Source organism: Podarcis gaigeae (genome assembly GCF_964106915.1).
Source record: "Podarcis gaigeae genome assembly, chromosome: 5".
NCBI classification, from domain to species: Eukaryota; Metazoa; Chordata; class Lepidosauria; order Squamata; family Lacertidae; genus Podarcis; species Podarcis gaigeae.
The window spans coordinates 10437982-10458983 of record NC_139681.1 but is presented as its reverse complement, the minus strand read 5'-3'; the positions used below and the strand labels follow the sequence as shown (position 1 = coordinate 10458983).

The 21002-nt window shown below is 44.2% G+C and overlaps 1 protein-coding gene across 5 annotated transcripts in view; it reads left to right on the top strand.

Moving 5' to 3' along the window:
* NAT8L (N-acetyltransferase 8 like) overlaps window positions 1-16721 on the top strand; it is a 45262-nt gene extending 28541 nt beyond the window's left edge. The window contains exons 3-6 of one of the 5 annotated variants that reach the window (XR_014564044.1): window positions 3170-3356; window positions 3610-3662; window positions 4314-4445; window positions 4955-5229. Coding sequence is in view for 2 of the 5 variants with exons in the window: in XM_083738517.1 (XP_083594643.1) it covers window positions 15760-16127 (368 nt within the window). In the remaining 3 variants the exon portion in view is untranslated. Of the gene's footprint in view, window positions 1-3169; window positions 3357-3609; window positions 3663-4313; window positions 5230-15759 lie in introns of those variants that run through there. The other 4 variants (XR_014564045.1, XR_014564046.1, XM_083738518.1 and 1 more) reach the window with 4 other exon arrangements.
* The last annotated feature ends 4281 nt before the right edge of the window (window positions 16722-21002 follow it).

Below are 21002 nucleotides of genomic sequence, written 5' to 3'. Positions count from 1 at the left end.
CCAATTGCAATATGCTGTACATGGGACCACCTTTGAACACCTTGGGTACTTTGGTTACTATGAAAAACAGCTGTTAGGTTACTCAACAAGGCCGGATTCAAAAGGATAGCTGTCAACCGTCCCTTATTTGGCGGGAAAGTCCCTTATCCCAGCGCCGTTTCCCGCTGCTGTCCCTTATTGATGATGTCCCTTAAATTTCCCAGGTTTCAAAGGAAGCAGCTCCTCTCCCTCCCTCCCTGCCGGCCAGGGAGGAGGAAGGCTCCAACTGTGTTGCTCACCCAAAAAGGAGTCTAAGAACGACTGGGGGGTGGAGCTTGCATGCCTTGTGCCGATCAAATCGGCCGCGTTGCTCAGCGCTTCCCAGCAGAGAGGTGACAGGTTGCCGGGTTGCTGCGCTGTGGGAACCACTGCTTGAGGCTACGTTTGGCTGCAGGCTGGGCTTTCTGCCTTTGGCTCAGAGGGCCTCAGAAGTTGAACATACCTGTGTTTGGAAAATCCGTTATTTTGTCTGCTGGTCCCTTATTTTCGAGGCTACTGGTCCCTTATTTTCAAATCTGTAAGTTGACAGCTATGTTCAGAAGGCATTTGGCTCCTCCTGATGTTGAACTCTGTCCTGAAATGCAGACCTTATTGTAGTAAAAACAGAGCCATCACGTGACGAAAAGGAGGGCCCTGCCTATCTCCCCTACTTCAAGCAAACACAGAGGAGGTTCTCCAAAGTGGAACGGTGTTTGGGGTCAGGTTCATATGGGGCAAGTGGACTAGGGCATCTCGTTGACCCTAAAGGATAATGTATAATTCACACAGACTTTTATCTGCATCTTCCTCAGACGTAGGAGAGGCAAGAACGGATGGTTTGTAGACAAATATATTATGGGCCTGGGGGACACATCTGGAAATCTTAGAAATTGTCATGGGTACTGCAGAGAAGAAAAGCTGGCAATATATAACAATATATTGCACTTCAGACAATGGAGACCCAAGATTTAGCAAATGTTTGAAGCAATTTGCATTGCAAAATTGAGTGAAAGGTGTAAGGTCCATTAGGTCCAGTCGTGGCCGGCTCTGGGGTTGCGGCGCTCATCTCGCTTTATTGGCGGAGGGAGCCGGCGTACAGCTTCCATGTCATGTGGCCAGCATGACTAAGCCACTTCTGGCGAACCAGAGCAGCGGATGGAAACACCGTTTACCTCCCCACCGGAGTGGTACCTGTTTATCTACTTGCACTTTGAGGTGCTTTCAAACTGCTAGGTGGGCAGGAGCAGGGACCGAGCAATGGGAGCTCACCCCGTCACGGGGATTCGAACCACCAGCCTTCTCATTGGCAAGTCCTAGGCTCTGTGGTTTAACCCACAGCACCACCCGTTATACAGGAATTGTCAGCTTTGTCTTAGATAATGTTTGGCTGCTGGTCCTATTTTCTTCTCTTAGTCTCTCTCTCTTTCAATGTACCTACACTAAGAGACCACCAGGCACAAGCAATCTGGCCTTAAAATTTGCCGATGGTGCTACACTGAGGCCTATTGAAGAACAAACCACCCCACCCCCCGAGTGTTGGTGAAAGATGCAACTTTGTGTGCCTGTGTACAGTGAATCAGAATTAAAATTGCCACCAGTGACTCACTCGAGAATTGGGGCCAGCTATACACAAATGGATTGCAAGCAGCCTTTGTATCTTGTTTTCTTCAGTAATTATAGGGGTGGGAGAGATTGAGACTCACTCTGAAGGCAGTGCCTAAGATGGGGAGGCCCTCTCCGCACCCTCCCAGTGAGATCAGAAAGGAGACCACATACACACCAAACATGACTAGGAGTTTAAGTGAAAAATGCTCCCTCTGTTCCTTTATTTTCAGGGAAAGCATGGCTTGATAAGGACATTTGGGTCAGTTTCAGACTATACCATCAAATCGTTTGGGACATCCGAGATGCATGGAAGCATCAAAGAGCCAGTGTGGTGTAGTGGTTAAGAGTGGTGGACTCGTAATCTGATGAACCGGGTTCGCTTCCCCGCTCCTCCACCTGCAGCTGCTGGGTGACCTTGGGCTGGTCACACTTCTCCAAAGTCTCTCAGCCCCACTCACCTCACAGAGTGTTTGTTGTGGGGGAGGAAGGGAAAGGAGAATGTTAGCCGCTTTGAGACTCCTTAGGGTAGTGATAAAGCAGGATATCAAATCCAGACTCTTCTCTTCATCTTGGTGAGAGTTTGATGTTTATTCCAATCTGACGATGTGGGAAATGGGATTACTTTCTCTTTTTTTAATAATAATTTTTATTAAGTATTCCATTTAACAGTCCAATCATATCACATTAATTATTCCAAATTATACCAATACATATCCAATATTTTGCCAAATTATAAATTTTTGTTGGTCCCCATGCTTCGAGTTCAGTAGGGTCCAATCATCTCATATTTCTGCTGCTCTTAGTGTTCACCAGTCCCATCTTTCAATCTTCTTGTTGTTATCCTTTTTCTTCTTAATAGCCTCTGAGTTGTTTCCACAGGCGAGTTGAAGTAAGCAATATTATGCTTCTGTGTGAACTTTGTAAGGCTCTCCCTTTTATTTAAAGCTGGTAAGTCTTTTGTTTGCAATAAATCTTCAGACGCTGATCCAAAAGTCCTCCTCGGGTGGCAGACGCCCTCTTTCTCAGTTCCGATGAAATAAAATCATTAATTTTCCCAGACAAGTTGCACCATAAATTAGCCTTCAAGGGAAGATTTGCCAAGTCAGACTTAGAATACAAACATGATAACAGAGTAATGGCTCGCCTCCCCCTATGACTATTAATCTCGCAACATAGTCTGTCTCATAATGGCAGATCCCGATTAAAAACTGCGTCACAAGAGAGCATTTTCTTTTCTTTTCAGATATTTCAAAAAACAAAGGCTTTAGTTGATATTTTTATTTCCACACAGTTTTTTTTCCAAACTCACTTGCTATAGGTCGTATTGATGCTTCTTCCGGGGGGGGGGGGTGTTTGTTAGGTAATATCGAAATGGAAATGGGATTACTTTCTACTGGGTACCCATCTTAGAATCCCGATGGTTCCATTGTTGGGCCTGAACCGTATTTCACACATAACATGTCTCAATGGTGTACGTTTTGCTTCCTGGACACTGTGCATTAATTGCATCAGAGTGGTTGTGTAGAGAGGCCTTCTTTGTTTGCAGAAGTCATTAGCACTGACGGAGGAGAAAACACCCCCCAGGCATCAGCTATGGTGATGGCTTCCACTCACCGTGGACCTTTCACTAGCCATGACCTCCTAGACCCTTCAGACATGTGGGGTTTCCAGGATGCTGGGCCACGTATGAAGCTCTCTGCTGCAGACGACAGGCCTCCATCAGCTTTCAACTGGTAAGTACAATGGTTATTGTGCAGTCAGCAAGCTAATGGGTTGGGCAGCCTGAAAGTCCATAACTGTAGTGTGAGATTTTGTTGGGGTTAAGTGGACGTAGGCTGCGTTTTTCATGGGTTACGGTGGACGTGTTTGATGGTTGGAGGCAGGAGGAGATGAGCCTGGGGGAGGAGTAGATTCCTGAAAGGATAAGGGGAAAGTAGAGGTTGATTCTCGAAGCTAGTGCAGATGATTTCTTTTCTATCTTTTCAGGTGGAGAAAAAGAGTAGCCACAGCACCTTCCAATGTTGGCTTCTAGAACCAAGGTAGGTTTCTGCAAATGAATGGTGTGGGAAGGGGGTCAGGCCACATAACTTGACTGTTCTTTGGGTTGGACATTTGGACTGGCAGCAGGAAGCATATGGAGAATGAAAGACCACGGACAGGCTAGTACAGGGTTTCCCAAACTTAGGTCTCTAGCTGTTTTTGGACTACAGTTCCCATCATCCCTGACCACTGGTCCTGTTTAGCAGGCATAGGCAAACTAAGCCCTCCAGATGTTTTGGGACTACAATTCCCATGATCCCTAACCACTGGTCCTGTTAGCTAGGGATCATGGGAGTTGTAGTCCCAAAACATCTGAATTTGCCTATGCCTCCTATTTAGTTAGGGATGATGGGAGTTGTAGTCCAACAGCCGCTGGAAACCCAAGTTTGGGAAGTTCTGGGCTAGTGCTTACAACTACTCACCTCTCTTTCGTTCTCTTACTCTTCTCCTCCTTTGCTGATGCTTGCGCTGTCCTGTCAGACCTGGACAGCCATGTTTTGGATGTGGAAGAGTAAGGATGACGGCTTCCTCTTAACTCTTGGCGACATCCACTGCGTGTCTGCTTGCAAGCAAGCTTGGGGGGGGGTGTTAAGTACAAAATGCATTCAGGGCAAAGCAACTGATTCCAGATCTCCTCTCCTGTGTTGCAGGAGCAGCCAGAACGGCGACAGCAGAACCAGCACCGTATCACAAGTTACTTGAAATCTGCTTTGTGGACAAAGAGCGCTCGTCTGCTCTGCCTCTGTAGCTCCAACCAGACCCTCGCATCTCAAGCGCAAGATGTTAAGAGCAATGAAGTAGCAAAGTTTGCTGGTATTGAATAAATTGTTGGGGGGGGGGGGTGAGGAGGCAACTTCCACTCGTCCTTGGACTATGGTGGGAGGGAGTTGACCACACCAGTCCCAGGGCTGGCATTATTTCAGGCACTGGTTGGGCATCTGTCAGAAAACATGGAAGCTTAGGATCCCGTGGTGCCATGCCCTCCCCGCTGCCAACACCACCTGGAACACACCTGCCCCATCACAGGCAGAACACAGAATACGTTCCATGGGCGTCCTGACCAGCACACCTGAGCGGCCCTGGCGTTGCTTCTTGCGGCCCCTCAGCTGGGTGTAGGATTGCACCTTACAAATAGCTAAGAGCAGAAGGGCTTTCCAGATAATGTTCTTCGAGCCGAGTCCAGTAGCTTAAATAAGAACCACACGCCCTGGGATAGAAATGCGCACAGCAGTGTATTCTGGTGTTGAGGGGCAGCGGAAACAATAACACGGTGGGTTTTTAATTCCTGCAGAACCAGCATCCTTGGGGTACGGGGAGATCAAGGACCACCCCCATGCTCCTGCTGAACCAAACACACCTACAGAGCCTGCCTTTCTTGAAGGAAATCTCCAGGACGTCACAGAGAATATTCTACGGACTATTTTGCAGAAAAAGGCAATGCATATTTGTACAGTATACGTTCCAGAGGCTCCCCCCACCCCGTTTCTTTCTTTCAAAGTTTCTTCAAGTTATTATTAGAAATTCTCTTTTTGTATTAAAAACGGAGTTTGCCTTTTTCCAAATTAACAGATTGCGTGTGCATTTGTCTCTTCGCCCGTTCAGTTTCCCCGGTCTCCAAGGAACGCAGTAACCCTCTTCCAGTGACTGCTGGCTCCATCACTTTCTGTCTGCATCGCAAGCTGATGGGTTGTCAGCAACACCTGCAACAGATGATTTGAACACCCAGCAGAAACCTCTGATCTCAGGGCTTGGCTCACAGACCATACTGTCACCCTGGCAATTTGTTGTTGTTTAGTCGTGTCCGACTCTTTGTGACCCCCTGGACCAGAGCATGCCAGGCCCTCCTGTCTTCCACTGCCTCCCGCAGTTTGGTCAAACTCATGCTGGTAGCTTCGAGAACACTGTCCAAAAATCTCGTCCTCTGTTGTCCCCTTCTCCTTGTGCCCTCCATCTTTCCCAACATCAGAGTCTTTTCCAGGGAGTCTTCTCTTCTCATGAGGTGGCCAAAGTATTGGAGCCTCAGCTTCAGGGTCTGTCCTTCCAGTGAGCACTCTGGGCTGATTTCCTTCAGAATGGAGAGGTTTGATCTTCTTGCAGTCCATGGGACTCTCAGGAGGAGTCTCCTCCAGCACCATAATTCAAAAGCATCAATTCTTCGGCGATCAGCCTTCTTTATGGTCCAGCTCTCACTTCCATACATCACTACGGGGAAAACCATGGCTTTAACTATGGTTTTCCCAGTAGTGATGTATGAAAGTGAGAGCTGGACCATAAAGAAGGCTGATCGCCGAAGAATCAGCCATGAAGGGGCACCCTGGCAATCCGACCCAGCAATGCTGGTTCCTGGGGGCGCCCACTGGTTCTCTGCCTGTTTACAAGTGTTGTTTACATTTAAAGGTTTTTTCCTCCAGCTCCTTCCCCACATTGCCATCAACCCTCCTGGTTTAGAAGGAAGAGGAAGTGTCTCTGCATGTGAAATCTCCTTCCTTTAAAAAAAACTGCCCTCCATTACTGTCCAAACCTTAAAGAAGAAGAAGAAACTTGAATTGGGTCAGAGCAGCAGAGCTGAGAGACTATCTACTACAGCTTTTTCCTACTTAACCCTCACCAAGTTGCTGTTGGCCTCAGTTGAGGAGAAAATGCAACTTCTCAGCATTTTCGTTCTCTCCCCCTAATATAGCTCCCTTCCAGTCTAGTTTTCAGAATAAAGGTAAAGGGACCCCTGACTGTTAGGTCCAGTCGTGGCCGACTCTGGGGTTGTGGCACTCATCTCGCTTTATTGGCCGAGGGAGCCGGCGTACAGCTTCCGGGTCATGTGGCCAGCATGACTAAGCCGCTTCTGGCGAAACAGAGCAGCGCACAGAAACGCCGTTTACCTTCCCGCCGGAGCGGTACCTATTTATCTACTTGCACTTTGACGTGCTTTCGAACTGCTAGGTTGGCAGGAGCAGGGACCGAGCAACGGGAGCTCACCCCGTCGTGGGAATTCGAACCGCCGACCTTCTGATCGGCAAGTCCTAGGCTCAGTGGTTTAGACCACAGCGCCACCCGCGTCCCAGTTTTCAGAATACTGAAACTTAAAATCAAGTCTTGATCCATGGGTCACTTCACAAGGTCAATAGTTGCATGGCAGGGCCCTGTGACTCCCTGATATAGAAAAATAACCAGGATGCAGGTGGCGTTGTGGTCTAAACCACTGAGCCTCTTGGGCTTGCTGATTGGAAGGTCAGCGGTTCAAATCCCCACGATGGAGTGAGCTCCCATTGCTCTGTCCCAGCTCCTGCCAACCTAGCACCTTGAAAGCACATCAGTGCAAGTAGATAAATAGGTACCGCCTCAGCGGGAAGGTAAACAGCGTTTCCGTGCGCTCTGGTTTCCATCACGGTGTCTCATTGCGCCAGAAGCGGTTCATTCATGCTGGCCACATGACCCAGAAAGCTGTGGACAAACGCCGGCTCCCTCTGCCTAAAAGTGAGATGAGCGCCACAACCCCATAATCGCCTTTGACTGGACTTAACCGTCCAGGGGTCCTTTACCTTTTTCTTTTTTTACATTTAGTGCAAAAACCAGACAGGGGAATGAGTAATGAATGGGTCAAATAGGCCACAACTTTACAGTGGTACCTGGGGTTACAGGTTGGGGCCTGGGGTCAGATTGGCAGAGCACACACTTGGCACAGACCCACGTGTGGGATTTTGGTGGCTGTGGGAGAAAGAGCAAGACTAGGGGGCTGAGAGGGGGCAGAAACACTGGGGCTGAAAGTGGGATAAGAAAGAGCAAGGCGAATGTATGGGGCAGCAGGAGGGAGAGCCCAGGAAAGCAAACTCTCTTCTTGTGATCTGTGCCAAAGCAACGAAACCCGCCCGCTGCTTCCCACCCAGTCTCCAGAGGGCTATGTCGGCTGAGCTGCTCTCGCTGAGATCATAATTGCAGCGTCAGTGAGATCAGCAAAATCTCGAGTAAATTCTGACGGGATTCAGGGACTCCATGCAGAAGGCGTACCGTATTTTTCGCTCTATAAGACGCACTTGTCCCCTCCTAAAAAGTAAGGGGAAATGTCTGTGCGTCTTATGGAGCGAATGCAGGCTGTGCAGCTATCACAGAAGCCAGAACAGCAAGTGGGATTGCTGCCACTGCAACGTATACTCTAAGCAGGAAGACCAGTGGTGTATGAGTGATTATAACAGGCATAGGCAACCTTCGGCCCTCCAGATGTTTTGGCCTACAACTCCCATGATCCCTAGCTAACAGGACCAGTGGTCAGGGATGAAGGGAATTGTAGTCCAAAACATCTGGAGGGCCAAAGGCTGCCTGTGCCTGGATTATAACCTGGAAGAGGCTGGGTGTGGGGGAGACAACGACTGGGACTATTATGAACTGGTCACCCCTGAATAAAAAAAAATACATGCATACATATCTGCTTCTTTTAGAAATTATATACTGCCTGCGCTCTCTCACTGGGGGAAAAAACACACCGGAAAATAGAAAAGTACCACTTTTTTGAATTCTTATTATTTGAGTTCGTATTTGAATTCACTTATTTGAATGTCAAATCACAATTTCGCCCCAGTTGCTGGAAAACTGGAATTTGTACCAGGTTTTGGTTGGGACAGGTTTAGAGGTAATCCTGGCTGCTAAAGCCAACTGTAAGGAAATGACTTTATCTGTGGCTCAGGTTGTAAGCCCTCAACTGAATGTGATACCACGTGGTCGTGAACTTACCCATTTGGCATCGCTTGTACCTGGTATATCTGGAAGAGTCTGCTGATTTTCTGGGAACTGGTTAATGTACCGTATTTTTCGCTCTATAGGACGCACCGGACCATAGGAGGGGGAGAGCAGGGGAAAAAAATTCTCCCCCTCTCTGCTCAGCGCCCCTTCAGCGAAGCAGCAGGAGAAACGGAGCCCCTTCCATTTCTCTTCCTGCTTCGCTGAAGAGGTGCTGTGCAGAGAGGGAAAACTGTGCGGCGCCTCTCCAGCGAAGCGAAGCCTGGAGAGCAAGAGGGATTGGTGTGCAGCGACCCCTCTCACTCTCCAAGCTTCAGACGGCTATCCGCAAGCCTTCGGAGCGCAGCGGGAATTCCTGCTGCGCTCCGAAGGCTTGTGGATAGCTGCCTGAAGCCCCTGAAGCGCACCAGAAGTTGGCGCTGCGCTCCAGGGGCTTCAGGTGGCTTCTGCGAAAGCAACATGAAGCCTCCGTAGTGCGGGGGGAGCTCTCCCTCTGCGCTTCGGAGGCTTCACGTTGCTATTGCTGAAGCCAAGGAGCCTGCATTTGCTCCATAAGACACACACACATTTCCCCTCCATTTTGGGAGGGGGAAAAGTTTGTCCTATAGAGCAAAAAATACGGTATTTGCTGAAATGTTTGCGTGGAGAGTAAACACTTATCTGAAAAGTTAATGATAATGATAAACGACAGGAGGAGAAACACAGAATTTGGTTGTTGTTTTTTCCGATTTTTTCATATAATCTTTAGTTTTTATTTAGCAACATTCCTAAATAAAGACATAAAAAACAGTTGATGAAAATATTTGGTTTTGGAGCTTAAATTTAATATGTGGTAGGTAGAATGCGCAAGGATACAAGACAATAAAATGAAATGTATGGAACAACAAATACAGACTTTTGTTAACACAATGGGAAACAATATTAGGTTGATGGGTGAAGGGAGGTAATGGGAACCGGGGGAAGGGAGGTATAGGGGGGCATTTGGAAATATATGTGATTTAAGAGGTTAAGAACAAGGAGTTAAAAGAAGGAGATTAACATGAATGAAAAGCAAAATCATGTTCTTGTTTGTACAGTATTGTGGTTTATTTGGGTTGTAAAATCCTCTGGTGTAAAGAGTGTACAATTAAAAAAATTAAAAAATTAAAAAAATTAAAACTTTTTAAAAAATAGTTCTCTATTTAAGAAGCAATTTCTTGAGAAAACAGGATTGGGGTGATATATTCAAAGCAGTAATAGAGAAATGTGGAATTCAGTTAAGCTGAGCAACTGGAAATAATAAAAGGTATTCTCACCCTGTGCTATGTTAATGTAGTCTTATTTTAAATGGTATCTCAGTATTTTACATCTTGAAAAATTAGCAAAACTATGCATATTGATAATGGTCTGAAGGGGAACGTATCTGCTTACTTAGCAGGGCTCTCCTAAAATAAACCTATTTTTAAAATGGTGCTGCTGTTAGTGTACGATATGATTGTTACCAAAAAGGAGCAATGCAGCAGCGAGCATCAGCTTCAGCAGGTGGCTGGAAAGCCAAACAGGATGTTGATGTTTGTGACTGTTACCGTGGGAAAAGGGGACAGTCCATTCACTGTACTGAGCACTGGATGTTAGCTCAGTGTGTCATCTGACCTGTACTGGAAGTACAGGGGTGGAGTCTATCTCTCTCTCTGCTGTTGATGTAAAGAGAGTGCAGACTTGTTTCTCTGTACTGCTGCAAAAGACAGAAATAAAGGCATGTAAATATATTTCTGTCTATCTCTTTCCCCTCCCTGGGGATAGCAGGGAGGAGAGTGAAGGAGTGGTGTGTTCTTCTCACGTTTGAGAAGGATCGCCGATAAGAGACCTCGCCTGTTTCCTGCCGGGAGTCGCAGACGGGGAGGTCAACAAGGAAATCAGCCGGTGCCTGGAGAGTGGCACATTCCTCTGACAAGGCTTGATTCCATCAATGATGAGCTATGATCTACCAGAGAAGCCATGAACTACCTTGTTGGGTTATATTCATGAGTTAATAAGTAAAGCATTGTGTTTTTTAATCCATCAATGGGAACTGTGGCAAGTATATGTATGGTGAAATTTTGGGTAGCAAGTGTGCAGAAATCTTGGTTGAAAAAGTTACGGGTGCTGGTGCTAAGGGTTAAAAATAATAATACTTCCTGGGTTAGGAGAAGCAAAGATTTTTATTTTTATTTTAGCTCATCCTGTCCTAACCTTTTGGAGTTTACAGACTTGTGACTATGGTTGTACTGATTCGGGACTAGAAATAGATTGAGTTTATGGCTCAATGTGAGAACTGTGAATCATGATAGCTTGGTATATTGAAAACTTAAAGCATGGTTTTGATTTCTTTTGGATGCATTCTGACTGAGGGTATGGACTCGGCTGCATTAGTCAAAAAGCATGGTGTTGCATGTTTAAATTTGTTTAAACATGCAACACCAGATGGCGCTGTTGAGCACAAAATTTTTCTGTGTGATTTTACATTGCGGTTTTTTCTTTCTTTTGTCATGATTAACATGCCCAACCAAGCTACAGATTTCTAGCATCCCAATACTGCATTCACGGCTGAGGTGGTCAGTTGAAATACTGGATACATGCAAGGCTTCAAGAGTAACATCTTAATTACCGTGCATCACATTAAAATTAGGCCTTAGTGAAGACAGGCTTTCCTGTGGCCTCTGCTTAAAATGTTTATTGCCCAGGCAGCTCCTTTCCCCTTTTTTGGGGGAAATTGTCTTAAGTTAGTTCATTCTGTAGCTTTTAATACACCTGGATGCTTTTGGTTTTAACCTGCCTTTGATAGGTAACTCGTGATTGTGCTTTTAACAGACCTTTTCTGGAAATGTATAGAAAAACCAAACACTAAAGTCCTATAGGATCTCTGTGATTTTTATAAAATCTGTAGTATGCAAGACTTGGAGTTCATTTGCAAGACGGCTAGCTTATTTACATCCTTCCTCCGTGAAAAGGGCAAAACAGATATGTGGAATCATAGAATTGTAGAGTCAGAAACAATATTATATGTATTTTTTTAAATTTTAAATTGAGGGCAAATCGTTAATAATACCAGAACAAAGATTTCAGAATGCCAAAATAGCCACATATGTGTTTTCATTACGCCATCTGTTTAAAAAATCATCAGCATGCAAAAATGAAATTGCAGCTCCCAATGGAACATCTCTTTGGTTTTGCCAGTTTCTGAGGAGCAGGCAAAAAAATAAAATAAAAACAACAGCTCTGTAGGAAAACAAATAAAATTTTGATGTACTATGAAAACTATAACGTCTCCATCAGTGTCAAGCATATATGAAGCAGGCTATTCCATATGACAAGCTGAGAAACAGGGGACCAAGACTCAGCGAATGTTGTATGCAATTTAATCAGTCTCATTAGTTATTACTATTAGTTTCTGGATTTTCCTGCACTTCCATTCCCTTTGAAACCTACTAGTCAGGTAGCCGCCAAGCAAGGAAGGCGCCAGATCATCCAGTTATTGAAGATAGGCATCTTGCTCTAGTATTATCTTTAGATAACAGTTTGCTAAGACTTCCCGTGTCCTGGAAAAACAAGCAAAGAAACTGTAAAAGCTCAGGATACTGTATATACATTTGGCTGCAGCAAGCAGAAGACCAAAACAGGCAAACATCAGGAAATCTCCCACAAATATAGAAATGCAAACGCCTAACGAAGCAGTCGGAGTTAGCATAGAAGTAATTAACTCAGTCAGCCTATGACAGCACTCCAGAAAGCCACATTTTGCTCTAGTGTTTGAGAGTTGTACTTTCTATGCGCAAGTCCTTGCTTTGCTGTAAATAAAAATTGCCCTTTTCCCTTATGGGGTATCCAAGAGCCCATATAGAGTCCTTACATAGGTTCCCTATTGGTAGGAGAAAAAAACAGAGGCCAACCAGAGAATATTGAGAAGCAAAGCAGCTAGTAAGCTTGATCTTTATTGATCTGTTGCAACAGGGTGCTCCCCTCACCCGCAGGAGAGAGGAGGGACCCAGAACAATGGTGTGCAAGGCCTTATAAAGACTTTTGAAATTGCCACCCTGTAGATCAAGACCACCCCCAGAAACATCATACATACATCACAGAAGGGGTGTAACCTAAGACCACCCCTCAGATACATCACACCTACATCACAGAAAAGGTGGTCTAAACAGAAATTTGAATGTTGTTTTTCTCCGGTCCTTGTTTATCTCCTGTCTGGCAGGTTACTTGATTGGATTGCCAGTCTTTTGTAATGATAAATACTTAGTTCCTGGGCCATGTCACAGGATCACACCCTGTTCATATCTTAAATGTGTCCTTAAGACAGGATTTGTGAGGAAGGAGACAATGGGAGGTTTCCCACTTTGACCTTGCAGAGAAAACATTTGCTCAGTTTAGGAATCAAAATGGTTCCAGGTCGGTCTTCCTGTGCTGATCTATGAATGTGCTTGGTTGGTACGCTTATGAACATTACCATATATCTAAGACCATAAAATTCCTATCACAGCTTGTCCTCAACTGTAATGATCCGATACCGTACATTGTCTCTCATAAAACACTTCCTGCTTTATAGTTTTTGCAAATTATTGGGGGGGGGGGGTTAAGGTTTTGTGGCCCAGCAGCAGCCTCAGGATGCCGGATCCTGACCCCGTCGCTGTTTTTCCTGCTCAAGCAATCCCAATGAACTACGAACACACAAAGTTTATTTTTATTTTAGCTTCCGTCCTTTTTTATCGTTACCATGTGGGAACCGATCCTGAGTGTTATGTACTGAAGTTCTCACCCTGGGCCAGCAGGGGGATACTGTAGATAATTATGCAAATAAGGGATTGAAAGTGACGTTCAGTGATTGGATAGTTTTAGAAAATTGTTACAGTTACGTCGTAGTGGAGCTCTATATAAGCAGGCTGACTGAACCCTTCAGTTCAGTTCTGTTCTGGCCTGTGAATAAACAAGAGCTGTTTGAAGAATCGCTGTTGTCTGATATGTTCACCCACAACTTAACACTGAGAGAGAACCATTTGCAAGCTATGCTCTTTGCTCCGTTAAGGGCATGGACTGGCTGAATTGTGTGGTGAGATGTGGGGGACAATGTATAATGTATCAGTGACCTCGGAGAGTTTTATAAGGTCCAGGGCCTTATAGATTTGGAACCTCTATAATAAAGTCCATCAAATAGCTTGCAAGGAGAGAGAAGAAGCAAAGTTAAACTTCACAGGGGTGTTTCACTCTTTAAGAATGCATTCGTTTGTTTGTGAATATTATTACCCGTAATGTTTGCCTTCTGATTTAGCAGAAATAATATTTAAATGTACGTGCGTTTCTCGTCCCTGTGAATATTATTTCAAAGCCTAGCCTCAAATCTTGGGCTATGACGGTGAGAAGCGCTGGATTACTACGGCACAAATTAGTGAGAAACGGATGACAACTTTTCTTCCTGCCTTTCAAATCTATTCTAAGACAAAAATCAAATCAAATTGTGGAGCGATATCAGAGGGTCATGTTCACTCAGAGCTCTCAAAATATCATTTAGGTTGCAATGCTATCCCCACTTACCTGGGAGCAAGCCTTGTTGATTAATGAGGCTTACTTCTGAGTGAACATCAGTACATTAGTTTCTGCAGCAGACCCAGAAGCGCTTAAGAAATATAAGAAATTGCATCATTCATTAGCTGAGTTCCAAAGTAACTTCTAGGAAAAGGCAAACAAACCTCAAAGCTTAAAAAGAAATTCAAACTGTGCTGTATGTACCATGATAACAGAAGGAAAACATACCTTGTGGTTTTTGCCATGGTGTACGTGGAAGTTCGTATTTTACCACTTGGTGCCATCTGTATCATCCTGCTAAGGTGTGCTGATCTTTCTTTGCTCTTCTAGATTTCTGATTATTGCAGAAGTATGGTGAGATATTCCTCACCTGTTTGCAGGACAGGGAAGGCAACTGGTGATGACCAAGTGACTGGTTTCATCCTACGTTAAGCGAGCGACTGGATGAGGAAAAATAAACAAGGGCACCTGCCGGTCTGCCCAAAAGGACGGCTCACTTTTGATGCCAGTTTGGCAAGTTAAATTTTAAAAAAACCAAACCAAATTCGTTGTCTCATTACAAATGAAGAACAGGAGCAAATTAATGGAAGGGAGTTCTGTCATTCATAACAGCTAAATAGAAACAGACGATGAGGGTGTATTGCGGAGGAGGGCTGTCATCTTACGCTCTTAGCTGAAGATGAGAAAAATTGGAGCATTGCAAACTCCACTGGACAGGAAAATACATTTTCCTGGCCTGCCGGGTCCATCATTGCAGCCCCAAGCCCTCACTGCATTGTGTGAGTAAGACATTCATCAGGCCTTGCTAGAAAAAGGTTGAGGCTCTACTATACCGTAGTGAGGAAAAAACTGCAATATACAGTGATACCTTGGTTCTCAAACTTAATCCGTTCTGGAAGTCCATTCCAAAACCAAGGCGCGCTTTCTCATAGCAAGTAATGCAAAATGGATTAATCCGTTCCAGACTTTTAAAAACAAACCCTAAAACAGCAATTTAACATGAATTTTACTGTCTAACGAGACCATTGAGCCATAAAATGAAAGCAATAATCAATGTACTGTATTATAAAATAAATAAGACAGTATTGTAGATGATCAGAATTAAAATTTTATTTATTACCTGCACTGATGATAGTTGTTATTTGGATGGGGGGCTTTTATCCATTTCCGCAGTCATACAATCAATCAGTAGCTGAACTGGGTTCCACAGGGCCACAAAAACGAATTAACAGAAAAAGCCTCAAAAATGCCAAATAAATAGCAAAAACAAAAGCACCAAACTTAATCTGTTCTGGAAGTTCACTTGACTTCTGAAATATTCGAAATCCAAGGCGCAGCTTCTGATTGGTGCAGGCGCCCTGGAAACAGTAGCTAACAGCCACATCAGACGTTCGGCTTCCAAAAAGTGTTCGACAACTGGAACACTTACTTCTGGGTTTTCAGCGTTTGGGAACCAAGGCGTTTGAGTACCAAGGCGTTTGTGAACCAAGGTACCACTGTAGAGGCATTCATAAAATTCTCAGGTGACAAGAGTTACACAGACAATTTTATGGTTCTTCAGGGTCACAGGTTTTTTTTTACACTAGGTATCAAGAACCACTGATGGAGCTCGCAGGAACGCAAGCGCAGAAATGTCAGAGGGAACCTTCTAGAAAAGTGCCGCCTCTGCTTGGTTTTTTCTCTCGAGGGCGAACTGTTTGGTATTGACTGTCCGTCTGTGAGCTCAGAAAGAAATAGGGAAAACGTCTAATAAACCCCAGAGATGTGTATTTGAAGAAGCCTTTTGTGTTTTGTTTCCCAGATTCACATGTTGCTTTGTACCTGCAGGTTCCTGCTTCTGGGTGGCCGTGTTGAACGGCAACGTGGTGGGCATCGTAGCCGCGAGGGGCAACGAGGAAGACAACACGGTGGAACTGCGCCGCATGTCGGTCGACTCCAAATACCGCGGAAAAGGGATCGCCAAAGCCCTGGGTCGGAAGGTGGTTGAGTTTGCCATGGTCAATAACTACTCGTCGATTGTACTGGGAACCACGGCGGTGAAGGTGGCGGCGCACAAGTTGTACGAGTCTTTGGGATTCAAGCATGTGGGTGTCGCCGAAGACTACACACTGCCCGGGATGACGCATTCTATTCTAGAGCGAATGTTTTTCCAGCTACGCTTCCACCGTTACTGCCTGCAGCTGCGCGAAGAATAATAATAATAATAATAATAAAACCCGCCCCGCGTTTATTTCGTTCCTCCCCAAAATCTTTTCTGCCTGTGTTTTGTGGGAGTTTTGCCATTGTTTATTTGCAGGTTGCCTTTTGTTTTGTTTTATTTCCCCCCCCCCCCCCGTTCCATCATTTCATCCCACCCCTCTTCATTTGCTTTGTACAGATGTACAAACAAAGGCTCCCTTCTTTTCCCCTGACATGCTTTTAGAGTGACGGTGCTAAATGCAGGAGGTTACGGCGGACTGCTCTAAAGGCGCGTACGTTTGCCCGACAGCCTAGGAGTTCAGGACGGACCACCCTCTCCCCTCCTGCCCTCTCTCTGTCTTGCCCAGGTTACCTACATAAGCACAGGAACTTTAAACGCATAACAATATAGCTTGTCCGGTGTGTGTCGTAAATAGAATATCCGAACCCCCCTTGCCCCGCCCCCCGAAATATTAACAAAAGTATAGTAATACTTCATGATACAGCTAAGTGCAGAAATTTTACTTGAATGCATTTTTCAGTATTTCATGGACAGGTATGCATTCGTTTTACCATGACATATTGATTAATAATACTGAAAGAAAAATGTGGGGGGAAAAACCTGCTTGCTATAATGCATGAAGAGGAAATTTTTGCATGCATGCAAACACACGGCACTGCCAAGTAGGCTCTCTGACCTTGCACTTTTTCGATGTACCTCATTCTGTCAACTGTCTGAAAGAATCTCGGTGCATCTGATAACTATGACCTGTTCTTTTATCCTCATTTCCTTCTTAAGCCAGCAAAAAGACTTGAAGTATTTTGAACCCTGAGCCCAGTGTAATATATGTAAATTGTTGAAATATCATCTGCGCTGATGTATATATAACCTGCAGTTCTGTGCCAGACATCTGTATATGCAGTAGAAATCCTTCTGGTTTAATTTTATATTATTATATTTTTGTCACCATGTATAGCTTTGTTTATTATTCTTTGTTTCCTTTATTCAAGCTCTAGCTTTTGCCGACTCGTTTCACAGAGGCAAAATGGAGGCTTCTATTTCTATGGCAACACACCTGTATGCTACTATGTGCACCAAAATCTATGCTTCAGAAAAGCAATATGCAAAAAGACAGATAACTCTAAGTGGCAAGTTTGGCTGAAAGCAGCAGGGGAAACAAAAATGCTCCTTCAACCAACTGCTAGTGGCATAAATATAGACAGCCTGCCATTAAAAGTAACCGCTGCTTTTTAAAGATGTCAGATTTGTGAACTGTACAGTACAATGCAAGCAGCAATGCAACACAGATTTGGCATGTGTCTGTAGCGCCCGTCACAAAAAAACAGCAACAACAACCAAGGTTACAGCTTCTTCTATAACTTACTTTAATAAACAGCAACTTTGCATGACGTATATCTCGAGGGAAATCAGAATGTTTTAAACTTTAAAATGTGATATATCAGAAATGATAAGTACATTTCTGGTTGCACTGAGTTTGGGTGGGTCAGAAGAGTCTGCTTTTTAAAGGGAAACCCCATTTAACGTATTTCCTCGTTTTGTTTTGTTTTGTTTTTAAACCGCCTCGATAGAAATTAGGTAAAATGTTTGAGGGTACCGTTTCAAAGATGCAATAAGGGAAGAACTCAAAGGAGGAAGCGATTCTTTCTAGAACCAGAAATGCTCAAGGGCAAAAAGTAGGTCTCTGCCCATTGACGCAAAGACGGGATGTTTTCTGTGTAAAATTTTCAGAAAAATTGGTAGGGTCAAGATGAGAATGGCTGTTGCCCTCATTATTCCTCCAACCAACATGGAGAAGGCAGCTTCTACTTTCTCTGTATCCAAGAGAGGGTGTATTTCATGGAAGACAAATGTCACTGATAGGTCTCTACCAGACGACCTTTTTATTGATTTGTTTGCACAAATTCGCAGGGAGGTTAGACGTTGGTGATGTCACGGAGCATTCATTCTAATTTGTTTGTGGGGAAGTTGTACAAGATTGCACCAGGCCGTTGGTTATTCCACACTGAATTTCCCCATCACTTTCCTTACTGCAAAAAAAAGTCCAATCTGAGGGGAGGGGAGTTTATTGCGCAAGATCGCCAAATCAACTTTAATTGCACAACCCGAATTCGCAGGTATATGATTGAATCTCGCCCCCCAAATAGTGACATCCTGAAAGCATCCATAGTCTTATTCCTAGCACAGAGCAAGAGGAGCCATTGCAACCTCCATGCACACAATAAGATCTCAGCCAAATAAAGTGGTAAGAATAATTCACAAAAGCCAAAATATTTTTATTTTTATTTTTAACTACTTAATGCCTTGTCAGTGTTGGTACTCTTCCTGCCTCAGACATTGCTATACCTAAGAATGGCAGCATCCAACTATGTCCCAGCAATAAAAACAAATTGATTAGTAATATAGATTAAATTTGATTTACAGAATGTACTTATTGGAACTGAGTGTGTGTGGACACGGAATGTATTTTTTAAAAATTTCTATGCTGTACATTTCTCCTGAAGCTAAAATGTGTATCGTGGGAAGGTGTAGAATAGAGGTGTAAAGTGTACAGAAATTGGTATAATATTTTCTAGCTGTTTTCAGTGATTTCATTAAACTGCATAACACAGAATAATATAAAGTATTAGGAAAAAAGTGAAAGAAAATGACTGCTTGTGCCTTTTAATCTTCTTCCCCCCCCCCCTCCTGTGTTGTCACTACGCTAAATGATTTCTAGAGAATTAAATCATGCTTTATAGCCCAATTTGAATGAGCGGGGGGTGTGGGGTTGGGAATGAGAGTGGCCCATAGTTCATAAAGTGAATATTATTTCCAACATCATGTTAGACTAACAGCATGCTCCACATGTCATTCAGGAGAACCCATAAAAAAACACATTAAAGTCTTCAAAGACAAAAGGCCATCGGCGCCACCGTTCATCTCACGGCACTCTTTTTGATGTAGTCTTCATCTGTGGTTTTATTCATTGGCCTGATAGAAAACTGTTAACAATACCAAGCTCAGCTCACCATAACTGGAATGAAGTAGCCATGGGAGCCAGCAGCTCTACAAGCAAACATTTACGTCTCAAAGGGCAAAAAGGTTCTCCTAGTGTCTTCTTCGATGATGCCTCAGAGCTGAGTAAGATTGTCTTCCATAAACACGGTTTTAACAATGAGTCCGTAAGTGACTGTGGAGACCAATTCTGGACCCACACGTCCTTCCACAGTGGGGACATAGGTTTCCGGGCAGGAGTTGATCATGGTGTGGATTTGCCAAGCATGCCTTCCTCTTAGCACGTTTCTCCCTTGCGTCCTGAGTTTGAGTGTCTTCAAAGCCCATGACACCTTTGGTAAAGGCTGTTCTCCAGTTGGAGCGCTCGCAGGCCAGTGTTTCCCAATTGTTGGTGTTTATACTACCTTTTTTAAAGATTTGCCTTGTTGACCACCAGCACTATGCTTTCCATTTTTAAGTTCTCCTAGTGTGGAACCCCTCTAATGACCCAATGGATTTTGTTCATAAAGTGCCTTCATTTTTGCGTGTCTGTGTGTCATCACTGGAACAGGACCCAAATATGGGTGGCATAACAACCTCTGAACACATTTATGCAATGCACAACTCAGCCTAGGAACCAAACCTTGCGCTTAGCTATCTCTGCTCATCCGTAAGTTTGGTATAACCTGCCCCTACTTCTTGAAGAGGCAAATCTGGCCTGTAGATTCAGCAGTGTCTGCCTTATACTTTTTTAGTGTTCTGGCAATGAGCATTGCTTTTGGTTGCCATAGCCCCTGTCTACGGAAAGTGAATGGCACCCTAATAAGTCTGCCTAAATGTACATATGTGCCTATGGGCTTTCAGTAGTGTTCTCAACCTGACCTTGCCACTTCCACCACCATAGAACTCTAAATAATAATGTGGCTAAATTGCTGGTACTCTGAATACTTTGGCTGCGTATCGGTGGCAGAACCTCTCTCACACAATCAGCCGTTGTCTCGCTAATGCCAAAGACAGTTGTGACAGCTGATGGGAGTTCTTTCTGTTGCATTGTATAGATGACATAGCCAACCAAACCCAAAGAGCCTCGTCTGGCCATTATTTCAACCCTAAATCTGGGAATGAATGGGTTACTTACACTTACACAAGGTGTGGTGCCATGATTTGTGTAGGGCAAAAATTCTCTCTCTTTAAGAATAAATATTTTTATTGCTTTTCCAATATCATTCCAATAACAGCCTTGTTATAGCAATGCCAATTTTATCCAGTTAATACAATCATTAAAACCAATTGTTTATATACCAAATTCTACAATTTAGTTAAAGTGGCCTCCTCATGTGCTAGATTTGATGACTTCCTCTTTGTTTTTTTTATTTTCTGCGTTCCAAGAGCTTAATAATTTCAATTACATTCCCTTCAAGATAATAATCCCTTATACCACGGCTACCATCTTACAGTTTCAATTCATGTTAATATATTAAGTACTTTATAAAGTGAGGTACTCCGACTGGATTGATGGTTCTTTCCTGAGTGTGGTAATTCACCCCCCCCCCATGATGTTGTCCCAACATAAATGGTGTTGTGTCCTTCATACTTCCAACTGTTGATCTTTCCCGTCATGAATCGGGGGAAGCGGTTGTGTCAGTTTTCCAAAAGCCTCTACATTGCTTTGTCCCATGATTCAGGATCTTGTTGAGACAAACTGTCTTCGCCATTATTATTTTTCAAGCTAGGAAGAGTGGTCCTGATTCCGGAGGGCAAAAATTCCCATTCTCCCCGGTTGAACTTGTGAGGTCCTGTCTGGTCTGCCCCACCAAAGTTGTGATAAATGATGGTGCCTTAGAACAGTGAGCTGCCTTTGAACTGTCAGATCTGATCTGGTGCAGGATGTCAGTGC